At 36.6% G+C, this 16,776-nt stretch overlaps 1 protein-coding gene across 1 annotated transcript; it reads left to right on the top strand.

Annotated features, from left to right (window-relative positions):
* Positions 1–852: 852 nt before the first annotated feature.
* Positions 853–16,302, top strand: klhl17 (kelch-like family member 17). The gene is given in 13 exon segments (XM_058763070.1): positions 853–2,428; positions 3,225–3,480; positions 4,853–4,974; positions 6,423–6,644; positions 10,681–10,797; positions 10,981–11,149; positions 11,152–11,193; positions 11,283–11,427; positions 12,274–12,441; positions 12,577–12,665; positions 12,802–12,875; positions 12,982–13,163; positions 13,842–16,302. Coding segments are annotated over 13 exon segments (1,983 nt in total). The 5' UTR covers positions 853–2,260; the 3' UTR covers positions 14,071–16,302.
* The last annotated feature ends 474 nt before the right edge of the window (positions 16,303–16,776 follow it).

The following is a 16,776-nucleotide window of genomic DNA, read 5'->3' as shown; positions in this document are numbered from 1 at the left end:
ATGCACAATGAGCTTTAGCAATTTCCCATTCGTGAACGAATCGTTGTTATGAGTCTACATTTTGAATCTTTTCGATGAACCCATTCTGAAAGATTCGAATCGCACTTAATCGTTTCTCGCTTCAGAAACTCGAATCCTCTTTTTTTAAGGACATGTCGGAATGAACTGGTAAGCATGTTAAGCATTCAAAAATGGTTTTTAAATTAAAAAGAAAACGTATTCATAAAACGTAAAAAAAGAAAAGAAAAAGTAATTAACGGCAATTTGTGCCAACATATGGTTTACTTGGAATATTCAAAGCATTTAATATGCACCGCAGGGATATCAGTGACCTTGTGTAAACCTATTGAATTCGTGACACAAAATAATGGAAAAATAAAATAATTGCTGAATTATTTTAGAACCGGTTCTTTGAAACGAACTATTAGAAGGAGCCGATTCGCGAAAATGATTCGGACTTTCCATCACTAGCTAACTGTAGTTAAGGAGGAATGATTTAAGAATTGTGTTGAGGCTTTTAAAGATTGTAGAGGGGGCGTTATCAGATTGCTCGACGACTCCTTGTTCTGTTCTGTTTGGATGTGAGCAGTTTTATCAGAGCCTAATTTAAGAGCCAAATAATTAGAAAAACAAACATCCGGCGCGACCTTAAAAAGTGACGTCAGCCTCCACCACTCATGCGGCTTTCATTTACGTCAACAACACACAAGCTCCCAGACTGAGGCTTTATGCATTTTTCATATGGACTCTTAATACTCAGCCGCTGCACTCTAGGATTCAATCCAAAATATTCTTCATAAAGCAGAGAAACGAAACTAAAGGAAAGGGCGTCCATCAGTCCAGGTAGTGCTGGTTATGCTCAGTGTTATTGTGCTGCATGACTTGTGTAGAACAGAGGAGGAGGGGAGAGATGCTCTGTCTGGATGGCACACTGTGTGCTGAGTCAGATTTAATGATATTGGGGATGTTTGTAGGGATTGTCTTTAGCTGTACAGAACAGCTTGTCTAGAATGTAGGAAGAAAAGTGCAATTATTATGTGTTGTATAATCTGGTCCTTGCATTTCTGCTAAATACCAGTTACTACAGCTATTGCTACTACTGTAAAATCTTAAAATATGAGTATACTTTCTTTTTCTAACAGTGTATGAAGCTTTCAAAAACGTTTTCATATTAGTATAGTCATATTTATTTTATTACTCATTTGTTTTAATTTTACACAGTATAGTACAGTTTTATTCTAGTAGCAATGGTCTTACTATGGTTACAATGGTCATTTTTAGTTAAGGGAGTTTAGTTTTAATGGAGTATCTTTTGATAAATGCATCATTACCTGAAATGAACCATCATAATACAACTTCTATTCAGCAGCAATACTGGAATATCAATTTGTTACTGTTTTGAAGGGCCTCACAGAGCCATCTATAGAAACCCTATCCTGAGTGCCTACCAAACTACAACAAAACTGTTGTCAACAGTTTCATCTCTTCTGCATGTTTAAACAGTTTATTAGTGACCTCAGGTTTCAGACCGCAGTGTTTGCTTTGTATAACCAAAGGATTTATACATCTGAAACCCCACAGCCATTTTGTGGGCAGCCACACGACTGCTGGCTGTAATACTGAGCCTATGACTGCATGCACTTTTCATGCTCTTTCACCTGTCGGCTGTTATTTAGTGTAACATGAGTAATGCTTTGGAGTTGGAGTGGTATTGTTAGGAAAACAGTGGCTTTTATTCGTTCTATTCATCAAAACATCCCATTGCTGGATGCTTTATTTGATTTTTTTTTATTTTTAAAACAGTATCTACCTCATCTTGCAATCCCACCTTTGTCAACTGGATTGCTATTTATCACCCTCCTTTAAAATGTCTCATGCAGCTCCATCCCACTCAAAGTGAAGTGTATGACAGATACCAGCACATGCTACCGTGGGCACCTTGGTTTCTATAGTGATGCTTTTGATGAAGAATTGAATGTGTGCAGCTGGCTGGCCAACTCATCACGACGTGTCCTGGTCCAACCTTTCCATACCACTGGTCCTTTCAGCTGGAACACGGTTTCATTTTTATAATCAACCGGACGGTTTATTTATTCAGTGAGTGTGCCTGAGTCTTTGTGCACGAGAGACCAATTTTAAAAAGCTTTCAAGGCCTCGGGCCAGTGAGAAAAGGCCACTGACTATTGAGGAGCAAACCATATGTAGCTATAAGCTGTAAAATGAGTGGAAATTTGTGAAGTGATCATTTTCATGATATTTAATGCTCGAGCGCTTCGGCCTGGATGGGTTCCCCCATTATGATTCTGTACTCGTTGTTCAAAATGCCTTGAAGCAACCATTATGCTGTATGGAAAGGAAATGTGAACCAAGAAAGCACAAATTAAGATGGATTTACAGCCTGGCGAATAACTCAAAGATTGTTAGAGAGGTAATGCACAAACATTAAACATGTCTAACAGCTAATTAATAATTAGCTTTAGCTTGAATTAGTGTTCTTAAAAACCCTTGTGAAATCATTTTTTATTTCCTTGACTTAGTCTCAACTTATTTCCTATTGAAAAACAGCCCGGTTTCGAAAGTAAAATTTCTTATTTATTTTCTCCATAGAGGAATTTATTTTATGAATGATTAAAGACCTACTGTTGGTGAGGTTGTTAATAAATGGTATATGATTATATGCTTTGTTGATGTCATTCGCAATGCTTCATGGGACTATAGCTGTGTAGGGAAGTACACAGTCTTGTACCTTTGTGTTTTTTTTTGTTTTGTTTTTTTTTTGGCTTTTTTGTCTGATTTTAAAATATATTTTTGCCGCAAATGACATTTTTGCAATATTACATGGTTTTGGTTTATTGCTTATAGACCATTACAATCCCTATAGGGAAAATACTTGAAGAACCAAGGCCACTGAAAAAGTAGTTTGATTAGGGGGCGGGGCATTGTCAGTTTTTGAGAGCATTTGATTTAGAGTGTAGATTTCAAATGTTAAGTTAAGTTAAGTCGTGACGTATTGTCAAGTATGGTGACCCATACTCGAAATGGTATGAAATGAAATGCTCTGCATTTCATTTCCAAGTGCACACACACAGCAGTGAGTAGTGAACAAGTGCACACACACACCCGGAGCAGTGGGCAGCCTTCTAGTGCATTCGCATATAGACTTATACTAAAAGCCACAAAACTCTATGCTCGGTTTCATAGGGTGTGTTTCTGTCTTCCTTTAGTGTCTTAGAGCGAGGCCCAGGCTCCAGCAGGCCACGGTGAGCATGATGGAGGGGGGTATGCAGCTGCTGAACCGGGACGGCCACAGCATCTCGCACAACTCCAAGCGCCACTACCATGACTCCTTTGTGTCTATGAACCGCATGCGGCAGCGTGGCCTGCTCTGCGACATCGTGCTCCATGTGGCCAACAAGGAGATCAAAGCACACAAGGTGGTGCTGGCCTCCTGTAGTCCATACTTCCATGCCATGTTTACAAGTATGTCTTATTCTATGTTACTATAAGTCTATTTTTAAAACATATATTTATTAAATATAATTTTTGCGATATTTTTAGAGGATACTACCATTTAGATGGTTTCAAAGCTAACACACATGAACTAAAAGTTAAAAACACATCTTGACTTCACATGGTCTTTAAGGTGTATTGTGTATTGTGTAGTGTTTATTTCTGATGTGTACATTACCTCAGCTTCCTTTTCAAGCCTTTCCTTCCTTCCTGCCGTTTGTCATCACCTAATGTTTTTTCCATGCTTTATTCTCTTCCCTGTACTGGTCTCAGATCAGCAGGTGCCTGGTTTTTCCTATTGCTCGTGTGTCCCGCTGCACCTCAGACTAGAGTGTGATGGTATGAGTCAGGACAGTGTGGGCTGTTCAGAGCCATGACTATTCTGAACTTACCATACACTAGATCTACTAACAGTGCACTGATGTAAACTCCATTATACATATCAAAACTTAAATTGCTTAACACCACAACCTCTGGACTAATTTGTTCTGAGTTTTCTGCATTTCTCTTATGGGGAATGCTATTTTTTACATTTTCTCTAAATGTTTGCCAACAGTATGATGAAAAATAATATCTTATTAGAAATAAGTGGTTATTATTGTGTATTTAAAACACAAAAGTAGATCTCTTTCATTTCATAAAATGCCATATGCTTTGTTAGTCAATGGGAATATGAAAAAGTTGTTTGTGCAAACAGAATACACAATTTGTCTAAAAAGTTAGAAAATAGAATTTAAGCGATCTAGTGATTTTTATTTTGTGTGGAATGTTAATTTAACATCAGTGTTGTCATAGATCTCAAAAAGTGTTATTTTAGTATTACTTGTAAGCAATTATAGTGTTTATTAATATTTATTAATATCTATTTGTTTCAGTTAACAAGACCGATTTTTAAAAATAGGTTTAGTTAACAATAACAACACTGTCTCAAGGTTCATTCACTCCTACAGTGATTTCCGGTGACCGTTGGCAACATATCAAAATCAAGCAGAGTTCATGCAAATGATAAAATGTGGTGACAACCATTGGGAGTACAGACAGTGATCCACTGTCTGATAACAGTTAAATACAGCAGTCAAGTAGGACTGTCTGCTAGCGTCCAACAGCACAAAGACTCTGAACTCTGATCAGATGTTCAGCCCATTTGTGATCAGATTTTCAAAAGCTATTGTCAGTTGAGCAGTACCAATAACTTTAGGGCTACTCAGCGCCCTCTAGAGGCCACTGTATGTGTGAACGGGCCATAACGGTATCGTCAAACCCCCGGGAAGCTGCCTAAATCTACAAGTGTTCTGCAAAAGCCTCGGTTTGAGAGAAACTGCTGTGTGTTGTGACTGTGCAGATGAGATGTCGGAGAGCCGTCAGACTCATGTGACCCTGCATGACATTGACCCTCAGGCTCTGGAGCAGCTGGTGCAGTACGCCTACACTGCCGAAATTGTAGTAGGAGAGGGAAATGTGCAGGTACGTCACCTTTAGTGTCTTTTGAAGTGCATTATGTATATATCACACTCACAATTACCCTGTGTGAGGTTATCCTGTTTGCTTTGTGAGGTACTACCAAGATGGGATGCTCAGACGGTTTGTGCAAATTTAACAATTTGCATCTTTGCAAATGAAGGTCTTCTGATACTTGTGCTGTTTCAAAAGAGCAAATGCACACACTACCAGTCAAAAGTTTTTGAACAGTAAGATTTTTAATGCTTTTTAAAGAAGTCTCTTCTGCTCACCAAGCCTGCATTTATTTGGTCCAAAGTAAAGCAAAAACAATATAATTCTGAAATATTTTACTATTTAAAATAACTGTTTTCTATTTAAATATATTTTTAAATGTAATTTATTCCTGTGATTTCAAAGCTGAATTTTGAGCATCATTACTCCAGTCACATGATCCTTCAGAAATCATTCTAATATTCTGATTTGCTGCTAAAAAAAAACATTTATTATTATTATGTTGAAAACAACTGAGTAGAATTGTTTCTTTAATGAATAGAAATTTCAGGAGAACAGCATTTATCTGAAATAGAAATCCTTTGTAACATTATAAATGTCTTTATCATCATTTAAAGCATCCTTGCTAAATAAAAGTATTAATTTCTAAATTTATTTCCCCCAAAAAATTATATACACTCCAAGCTTTTGAATGGTGTAGTGTATAATGTTACAACAGCTTTTAGTTTAAGATAAATGCTGATCTTTGGATCTTTCTATTCATCAAAGAATCCTGAAAAAATCCTTAAATATTGATAATAATAATAAATAATAAAAAACAGCAAATAAGCATAATAGAATGATTTCTGAAGGATTATGTAAGACTGAAGTAATGATGCTGAAAATTGAGCTTTGATCACAAGAATAAATTGCATTATAAAATATATTCCAATACAAAGCAGTTATTTTAAATAGTAAAAATATTTCACAATATTACTGCTTTTGCTGTATTTTGGATCAAATAAATGCAGGCTTGGTGAGCAGAAGAGGATTCTTTAAAAAAAAAAAAAAACATAAAAAATCTTACTGTTCAAAAACTTTTGTGTATGTGCCAGCTAGTTTACAGGAAATTGACCTGATGGAGTGGTCACATAAGCAAAATTTCTGCAAAATTTTCAGTAAAATTTAGCGAAAAAGTCTGTTGTCTGTTGTCAGTAGTGTAGCGATGTAAAAACTCACTCAGAAGTCACTTTAAAATCAAGCAGCTTTCTCTTGGTTAATGCATCTACGAAATCTGCACTCATGCGAAACTCCCGATTGTATGGCATATTACTGAAATGACTGATTTTCGATCACAAAATTTTGTAAGCAAAACTCTGATAATGCGGACCTTAAGAAAGCCTTATGATGTTAAAGATTCACATACTTTATTCTAGTTTTCCTTCGTTTCACCCACTGTATCTTGTCTATACCTTGGGCAGACCCTGTTGCCTGCAGCTAGTCTCCTGCAGCTCAACGGAGTGAGAGATGCCTGCTGCAAATTCCTTCTCAGCCAGCTGGACCCCTCAAACTGCCTGGGCATCCGTGGCTTTGCAGACACTCACTCCTGCAGCGACCTTCTCAAGTCGGCCCATAAGTATGTCCTGCAGCACTTTGTAGAGGTATCGAAGACTGAGGAGTTTATGCTGCTACCTCTCAAACAGGTGAGACATCTGCTTTGGAACAGTAATGTAGTCACACACAAAAAAAATATCATTGTCATCATTTTCAGTGTTATTATATTTTTATTAGATATTTAAAAAAATAGTTTTACTTCGCTCTAATTTATTTGTATTTCAGTTTTAGTATTTCATTACTTATGGTATGTGCTTAAAATTATTTATTTTAGTCAAATTTTTAAGCTAAGTTTAGGTTTTACATTTTATATGTAATATTTATAATACAAATATTAAAAAAATATTTTATTTTATATTTTAATTACTGAAATTTAGCTAATAACCTGACCACTCTTTCGTATAATAAATGTGAAGCAAGACTGGGGCTGTTAAGCTCAAAAATAAAAAATAAAAAAACATAATAGATTTGTGCGAGGAATTGAAATGCCCAGGGTAATCAGAAATTCAAACTTAATTTTTGACGAAGAAACTCTGATCCTAGAGGGCATTCAAGAATAGAATTATTCAGGATGTAAAAAGAGGGGTGTAAAGTGTACCATGATTAAATGATGCATGGAGAGCGCTGGGGAGCTGAGCCATAACAATCCTTGGAGGAAAAATGGTTTTGGCTACGGATGTCTAATTATATATGTGTCACTGACACCACTTCCTGTCACACTGGCCTTGAGCTTTTTAAAAACAGAATCTCTTGAACCTCTCTCGTCCTCCCTGTCGCCTGGGAAGTCTTGATTCTTTTGACTTGGTCTGAGGAAAAAAAAAAGATATGTACTATTTTGACCTTCAGTGCAGGAAGGCTGGTCACATCCTGGTTTTTAAAACACCCCTCACCCTCTTGAAAAAAAGAAAAAAAAACCTGGAGAAAGCTGTCAGATAGAATTTCCATTCATTTCAATGTCAGTTGCTCAGCTGACGCAGTGTCTCTTGGAATTATGTGGTTCAAATTCTGCCATCTTTTCTCACAGGCGCTCTGGGAACAGAAGTTTTTAATCCTCAGAGCTGTAAAAGCCATGTGACCAGAAGCTGTGACGTGAAAGGCGGAAGAAAAGGAAATTCATTAATATCCCTATATAACATATTACAATACATACTACAAGTTTGGGGGTTGTTTTGTTTGTTTGTTTCTATTTGAAATAGAAATATTTTGTAACATTATGAAAACAAACCCCAAACATTTGAATTGTTGTATATTATATAGGGATTTTAACAACATGAATTCATTTTGCTTTAGAATTTTTATTAAACCTTAATGTTTTCAACATTAAAAACATTAATAATCAGAAATGTTTCTTGAACATTGCACCAAATCATCATATTAAAATGAATTCTGAAGGATCATGTGACACTGATGACTGCTGAAATTTCAGCTTTGCCATCACAGGAATAAAAGACATTTAAAAAAAAAATATATGAATATAGAAAACAGTTATTTTAAATTGTAATATTATTTCAGAATTTTACAGTTTTTACTGTATTTTGACCAAATAAATACAGCATAAAAAGCTTTCAAAAACAAAAATCTGTGTGATTCAGTAGCGTACATATTTTATATATAATTACATAATCCCAAAATTATAATTATTACAATACCATAATTAAATATTAGCATTTTACATATTGCTCGTAAAAAATGTATTCAGTCAGCATACACAGGAGCATGGCTGTGAAAGCAGAGAGATGTTTTGGCCCCAGATAATATAGTTATAGCATCTATCAGCAGAAGCTAACTGGACCATGCTAATCAGCCAAACCTTGACCTCTTCTTCGACTCGCAAAAGCTAAAATGTCAGAACGCATTGCCCCACGGTGACACTGATATAAGTGCTCTCTGCGTCAGCACCTTCAATACAGTGTCAATCATCCGCTCAAATACACGGCGAAAACAGCACGTCAGTGAGAAGCTAAGACAGCTAATCAGCAGAAAGCAGCTCTTGCTCTCATACGACACTAATTTCATCAGCCCTAATCCGCTCTCTTCACAGAAAAGCATCTTTTGAATAAATGGAGTGCTGCTGGTATTAGCATCTCTGTGCTTTGAAAGGTTGCGTGATTCTATGAAATCCCCCTGCTGTTTAGACACTGTTTGGAGCGAACCATTAATAAGAGGTTGCTCATGACATTGGCTGCGGTTCTCTCTCTCTCTCTGATTCTCTCACTCTTAACAGCTGTTGCGGGCTGGAGGCTCCCATTGGCCCCGTATTTAACCCAGAAGACCTGGGAAATGCTTGTAGCCATGTTAACTATGGCCTCTGCCCCAAATAAACAAACCGTCTGTGACAGGAACATTACAGAGGCTGTTGTAGTGATTTTGCAAGCGTAGATTAGATGATAGTGTAATGGTAAGCTAAAGCCTTATATCACAACACAAAAGAAAAGAAAGCTAATGTGTGCAATTTTTGCATCACTCACAGCAGCAAATGGAATTGGAAAAACAGTGATAACTGTTTCCCAAACAATTTTATCAGCCTTTCCTCCCCCACCTCCCCGTCTGCCATTGTTCAATCTAAACACTCACTCAGCACTATTGGTTAACCCAGAAGTTGACATGTTAGTAATATGGAGTAAACACAAGCAAACACAGCAATGTTTTGAAAAGAGGTCTTAATATATATAATTGGGTCAAAATCATCTTATTTTATTTTATGCCAAAAATCATTAGGATATAGTAAAGATCATGTTCTATGAAGATATTTTGTAAATTTCCTACCATAAATATCAAAACTTAATTTTTGATTGGTAATATGCATTGTTAAGAACTTAATTTGGACAACTTTAAAAGCAATTTTCTCAATATTTTTTTGCACCCTCAGATTCCAGATTTTCAAATATTGTCCCTAATAAACCAAACATCAATGGAAAGCTTATTCAGCTTTCAGATGATGTATAAATCTCAATTTCAAAAAATTGACCCTTATGACTGGTTTTGTGGTCCAGGGTCACATATATGGATTATTACATTATTTATTTATTTATTTTTTAATTTGATGCTATCGTTTAAAAGTTTGGGGTCAATATGATTTTTCTTTTTAAAGAAAATAATACTTTTTATTCAACAGGGATGCATTAAATCGATTAAAGGTAAAGACATTTATAATGTTACAAAAATGTTTATTTCAAATAAATGATAAAAGCTGTTATTTGGAACTTTTTTCGTTTTCCACAAAAATATTAAACAGCTCAACTGTTTTTAACATGAATAACAAGAAGAAATGTTACATTTTGAGCACCAATCTGCATTTTTGAAGGATCATGTGACACTGAAGACTGGAATAGTGGCTGCTGATAATTTGCATTACCGGAGATTTTAAAATTCTTGCCGACCACAAAAAAGTGAATGGTAGTGTCTAGTGTGTATATATGTATTTACAAAAATGTACCTTTAATTTATGTGACTTCGCAATAACAAAGGTTCCAATGATTTTTAAAATATTTAAATTGTCTAATGAATAGAGAGTTTGTGAAATTATACATTTATAGTCCGTGTTGATCAATGTAATATTGACTTTAAGCTAGTGCTGTCAAACGATTAATCTCATCCAAAATAAGTTTTTGTTTACATATATAAGTGTGTACTGTGTATATTTATTATGTATAGATAAGTACAAACACATGCATGTATAGATTTAAGAAAAATGTTGTTTATATATATTAAATATATTTTTATATAATATGAAATATAATAATATAAATATATAAATGTATATACATGTGCATATTTCCAAAATATATACTGTATGTGTGTATTTATATATACATAATAGATCAATACAGTGCACTGCACATATTATGTAAACAAAAACTTTTATTTTGGATGCGATTTATCTTTAAACAAATTCTTTTTCAAACAGAGATCTGTTTTTTGACATTCTGTGCAGAACACGATGTGCTCAGACTCAAACTGAGCACATCTGTCCTGTACAATATATTACATAAGATGTCTAGATGCACTTCATTCAGATTAAAACAGCAATTTGTCTTTTAGTTATGTAAACACTTTAGTCCAACTGAAACCATACCACTCCTTTGTTTTTATGATCGCTTGTGAACCTTCTTGTGATTTCTGCAGGTGCTGGATCTGATTTCTAGTGATAACCTGAATGTCCCATCAGAGGAGGAGGTGTACAGGGCTGTGCTGAGCTGGGTCAAGCATGACATTGATGGGCGGAGGCAGCATGTGCCCCGGGTGGGTATGATTCCTCCTGTCAAACTGCGCTTTTAGCAACATCACAGTATATCACAGGATTAATGCTTATAAAGGATTATGTCTCTACAAATCGATACTCGTTTCTCTATTCCCTCCCTTTGCTTTTTTTAATCCTTTTTAAGCACACATCTTACCTCTCACTCTTTCCATCCATGTTTTCAGCTGATGAAGTGTGTGCGGCTGCCCCTGCTGACACGAGACTTCCTGATGAGTAATGTGGATACGGAGCTGCTGGTGCGTCACCACTCTGAGTGCAAAGACCTGCTGATCGAGGCACTGAAGTATCACTTGATGCCCGAGCAGAGGGGTGTTCTCAGTAACAGCCGCACACGACGCGTCGCTGCGAGGGAGCCAGTCCGGTGCTCTTTGCTGTAGGTCTGTAAATCAGGACAAGAGCACATAAAACACACATGCACATACGTCGGTGGGTTGGTGGGTTGATTTAAATGCAAAATGCCTTTCAGGTGGGGGCAGTCTTTTTGCCATTCATGGAGACTGTGAGGCCTATGACACTAGGACAGACCGCTGGCACATGGTTGCATCCATGTCGACGCGGCGGGCACGAGTCGGAGTGGCTGCTATTGGAAACAAGCTCTACGCTGTTGGAGGGTACGCAGACCCAAAAGCCTCATCTTTGTCGGAGAATCGACTGTTTTTTCCTTCTATAAGAGCAAACTAAAGTGGTAGAGACCCTTGTATTGCGGACCTTTTAAGTTTTGAGGCATCAATGTGTGTGTCTCGCCTACTTTAGCATAAAAATAGTCAAACTTGGCATTTACCTGTTTCCTCCCCCTTTGGAAAAGAATAATTAAAAAGGTAGGGAAGCCAAATTCTTTCACATAAGGAAAAAATGCTTTGGAAATTCATAATTATGACAAAAAGTCATAATTATCGCATTAAAATAAGTCAAGATTGTCAAAATCAAAATCTAAATTGAGATGAAAGTATAATTATGACAAGTAATTATGACAAGTATAGGTTTTTGATATCATTTTATTGTTATAATTCCTACGTTGTACATCATAATTTTAACTTTTCATTTCATAAATATGAATGTAAACAAATTTTTTGGTATATTTTTTTTTTTCTTACGTGGCAGAAATGGGCTTCCATAGAAGTTGACTTGATACAGCATCTTAAAAATGCAGCACCCATAATGCACAATGCTGAAAAAACAGCAAGATGCAACACAGCAGCCAAGGCCACACATCCAGATTTGATTTATTACATTACAAAAGGAACAGAATGTGCAGAAAGCCACATTATTTTCTTAAGATTACCCTGCTGAAGCAATCAAGAAGTTACCTAAGATTAGTTAGGAAATGTGTCAGCTGTTGACTAATGAATTTCTGTGAATGATGACGGTCTTGTCTTTACTTGCATAATAAAGACGCAATATATACAAAAACACATGTGAAAGATCTATTGTTCATCTTTTGACTTCTCCCAAACCAGGTATGATGGCACTTCTGATTTGGCTACTGTAGAGTCGTATGACCCTGTAACCAATGCGTGGCAACCTGAGGTGTCTATGGGAACGAGGAGGAGCTGTTTAGGTGTGGCGGTCCTGCATGGGCTGCTGTATGCAGCAGGAGGATACGATGGTGCTTCTTGTCTCAACAGGTATACTATCCAGACAAACAAACGTAATAATAAAATTTTAAGAATAAAAATTATCTCAAATATATTTGTATATATTAAAAATAAAAGTTTTTAATATTATTAAAAAAGTCTCTCTCTCTTTGATTTCGTCTGCAGTGCGGAGAGGTATGACCCTCTGACCAGTACCTGGACCTCCATCGCTGCCATGAGCACCAGGAGGAGATACGTTAGAGTGGCCACATTAGGTAGAAACATGTAATGATAATGTACTAATAAATGTAAAGGATTGTCATCAGCACAGCTGCAAGCACTTCCTCTATATCTTAAGCAGTTGAAATTGAACCGCAAACATGAACCCGTTTCACCTATTTCTTCTATTAGATGGCAGTTTGTACGCAGTCGGTGGGTATGACAGCTCCTCACACTTAGCCACGGTAGAAAAGTACGACCCTCAGGTAGGTGACACATGTCTCTCTAGCATGTTGAAAACATCTCCAGGGTGTGTTTTATGTTTATTCTCCATGGTTAAATAAATGACTAAGTATGTTAATTTATTTTTAGAGTAATGCCTGGACTGCCATTGCCAACATGCTGAGCAGGAGGAGCAGCGCAGGAGTTGCTGTTTTGGAGGGCATGCTTTATGTTGCTGGGGGCAATGATGGTACCAGCTGCCTAAATTCAGTGGAACGATATAATCCGAAAACCAACACCTGGGAGGGAGTGGCCCCCATGAACATCCGCAGGTTTGATAGTGATCTTCAAGCGTTTGTTTAAAGGGATAGTTCACCCAAAAATGACATTTCTGTCATGAATTACTCACCCTCATGTCGTTCCAAACCTGTAAGACCTTTGTTCATCTTCGAACACTAGATATTTTTGATGAAATCCAAGAGCTTTCTGACCTTGCATAGACAGCAACGCAACTACCACATTCAAGGCCCAGAAAGGTAATAAGGACATACTACGAGAATACTTTTTGCGTGCAAAGAATACAAAAATAATAATTCTTAATTCTATAATTTCTTCTATTCTGTGTCACAGACATGTGTCAAGGTACTGTCGTGAACAAGCGTCGAAGACTGACAGGCAAAAAGTATTCTCGTAGCTTCATAACATTACGGATGAACCACTGATGTCACATGGACTATTTTAATGATGTCCTTACTACCTTTCTGGGCCTTGAACATTGTAGTTGCGTTGCTGTCTATGCAGGGTCAGAAAGCTCTTGGATTTCATCAAAAATACTTGTGTAGATTTGTATTCCGAAGATGAAAAAAGTTCTTACAGGTTTGGAATGACATGAGAGGGAGTAATGCAAATTTCCTTTTGGGTGAACTATCCCTTTCACAGAAGAAACTACCCTTTTAGGTGCAAAAAAATCATTCGGTTCCTGATGGACCATCTCTTCTCTTGATCTTCAGGAGCACACATGACCTGGTCGCCATGGATGGCTGGCTATATGCAGTTGGAGGCAATGATGGCAGCTCTAGTCTCAACTCCATAGAAAAGTACAACCCTCGTAGCAACAAATGGGTGGCGGCGTCGTGTATGTTCACACGCCGTAGCAGCGTGGGAGTCGCTGTTCTGGAGCTCCTCAACTTTCCTCCTCCGTCCTCTCCAACTCTTTCCGTCTCCTCCACAAGTCTTTGACAAAGGGTAAAGACCCGGCTTAGCTCCAGCGGCCTGCCCTGTGTAGCCAAGAGGCGCAACTGCTCGGTTTGAGCATCAGACGAGGAGTGATTTGTGGGCCACAGTGCCCTCCTTCTGCCTGGAGGAACACTGCAGCATGAGGGTAAAAAAAGGATGAAAAGAAAAAAAAACACACACTCACACACTCTCACCCTATAAACCCCAGTGCTTGAAAGTGCAAAATAATGTTGCTCTGCCATTTTGCGGTCACTTTGTGTATGATGTATATCTAAATGTATATTTATGTTTACGATTCTTTTTTGAAATACTAAGAAATAATATATTAAACAAAACAAAACAAAAAAGAATGAAAAACTTTAGGAATGTAGCTCTTGACAGGTTCTGCCACGCATGTTTACAAAAATTTCGTCCTGGCAGAAAATAATATTGTAGTGCTGCTGTGCCACACTAGGTGGTAGTAATGTGCAATGCTGCCCTGTCTCACCACAGATGCGCATGGACATTTAGAAGCAGAAAATTCACACAAAACGGTGGCTGGATTCTACACTACGTACACCTGAGTGTGTCAGATCATGTTGACAACATAATATATGTTTTACTTATTTTCCTATTTATTTATCAAATGTAATATAAACATATGACACTATTTCAGAGATGTTTGAAGGACCACCTTAAGAGACTTAAGAGAGGAAATATAGTTTTAACATACTAATGGACATACTACATATCATAGAAGCACTGGTGTTTGGTATGAAATGTGAGATTTAGGAAGAACAGGTATTTAGTGTTTTATCTAACGGACATGTTTGGTTTGTTTTCTACAGTCATGTATTACAAGCCTTTGAGAGTTTGCGCTCTACCTGAGTGCAAACTTTACTAATATGACACGTCTATATCACTAACCAGGAGAAATGTCTTTTTTTATAAAGACTATAGCCATACCTAAAACTAGCTGTGACATTAAAGCTGCACTTTTTTCATTTCTCGTGTTTCGAAAGGGTGAACGGTGCTCAGAACTAATTCTGATTCACTAACGGGTAATCAGTAACACTGACACTTCAATATCAAGCCCTTCAATGTGAGTAACTCGGCTATTATAAGCTCCTATATGTTGTATGTCACATTTATTAGTCTTTAGTTAGTAAACCATGTCATTGTGGATTGCATTTTCGAAACTTTGTTGATTTGCCAGGGCTGTCAGATTTGACAGCTTGATAGGTATAGTTAGTTTGTGTTGTGTTGTGTTGTGATGTCATTGGTAACGGCCACTACCAATGCATCTTACCTCAGATGGGTAGATGAGTGAACGGTGAGTTTTGTGAGTAATTAGTTTATCTGATGAGAGCACAGATCGCCCCAAAACAAAGGATAGTTCCCCCAAAATAAGGTTGTTATAAACATGTATGACGTTCTTTATTAGGTGGAACACAAAGGAATATATTTAGAAGAATTGTCTGTACAATTTGAAGTAGATGGGAATAAAAGAACAGTTGTATGAGAAGAGAGCAGCTTGGACATTCTGCTAAATATCTTCTTTTTGAAGACAATAAGTTTTGAAATGACATAAGGGTGAGTAAATGATTTTCTTTTTTGGGGAACTATACCTTTAAGTCAATCCTGCTCTCTGCCATTTTACGTAGGTTTTAAAATGTAGCGTAGTATTATATGATTTCAAAACTTCTGAGAAGTTAGGATATTGTTTCCTTTTTTAAAGGACTTTGTTAATTCAGAGAAACTTGTTTAAGGACAGTATAAGTCTGTGTCTAGGGAGATCAGAGTGCTGTGTATGTGTGTTTCTGTAGAGGTGAAGCATCCTGCACTTTGACCATACATACATAACACCACAGGACCACAACCCCGCAGAAAGGAATTACAGTATATGTATATAACCAAATATCCTGAAACTTGTGCAATGTCAATATAACTGTGGCTTTCTTTTTCTTTTTTCTTTTTTTTTTTTTTCTTTTTGGATTGTAATGTTGTTGAATGTGTTATTTATATTGTGCCAGTTATGTTTTGCTATATTTAAGAACAAACATGAATTTTTTTGCACTAATGTCAAATGGAGCAATATACTGCTGTATAAAATCAAAACACACAACTGTAAATTAAATAAAGCTGTTTTCAGGTGGAATGTGAGCTTAATCTCATTTGAACAAATAAATTGGCGTGTTATTAAAGAAATAGTTCACCCAAAAAATAAACATTCTGTTGCCCTCATGCCATTACTAACCTGCATGACTTACTTTCTTCGGCAGAACACTAAGATGATGTCATCTTTCATGTTCCACAGGAGAAAAAGCTAAATTAAATAATAATAATAATACAAGTTTGAAACAACAGTGAGTGAATTATATCATTTTCATTTTTGAACAAACTAATATCAGAAGAAAGTGTAACTAAGTTTATGTATTATTAGCATTTGTGCAAGTTACATGTTAAAATACTTCATGTAATGGATAAAATTCTGTCATTGTTTGCTCACCCTCATGCATTTTAAAACCTGAATGACCTGAAAGTAAAAGAATTCATACCAGAATATTCAAGCTGCTTACAATGAAAGTGAATGGTGACCAAAGCTGTCAAGCAAGATTTTTTAAATTTATTTAAAACCTCTGTTCTCACAAATGGTCTCAGGAGTGCATGAGTTGTATGGAGTATTTATTGTCTGGTCACCATCCACTTACACTGTATGGAAAAGAGCAG

The sequence above is a fragment of the Onychostoma macrolepis genome, chromosome 23 (assembly GCF_012432095.1).
Source record: "Onychostoma macrolepis isolate SWU-2019 chromosome 23, ASM1243209v1, whole genome shotgun sequence".
NCBI lineage: Eukaryota > Metazoa > Chordata > Actinopteri > Cypriniformes > Cyprinidae > Onychostoma > Onychostoma macrolepis.
This window is presented reverse-complemented; position numbering and strand designations above follow the sequence as displayed.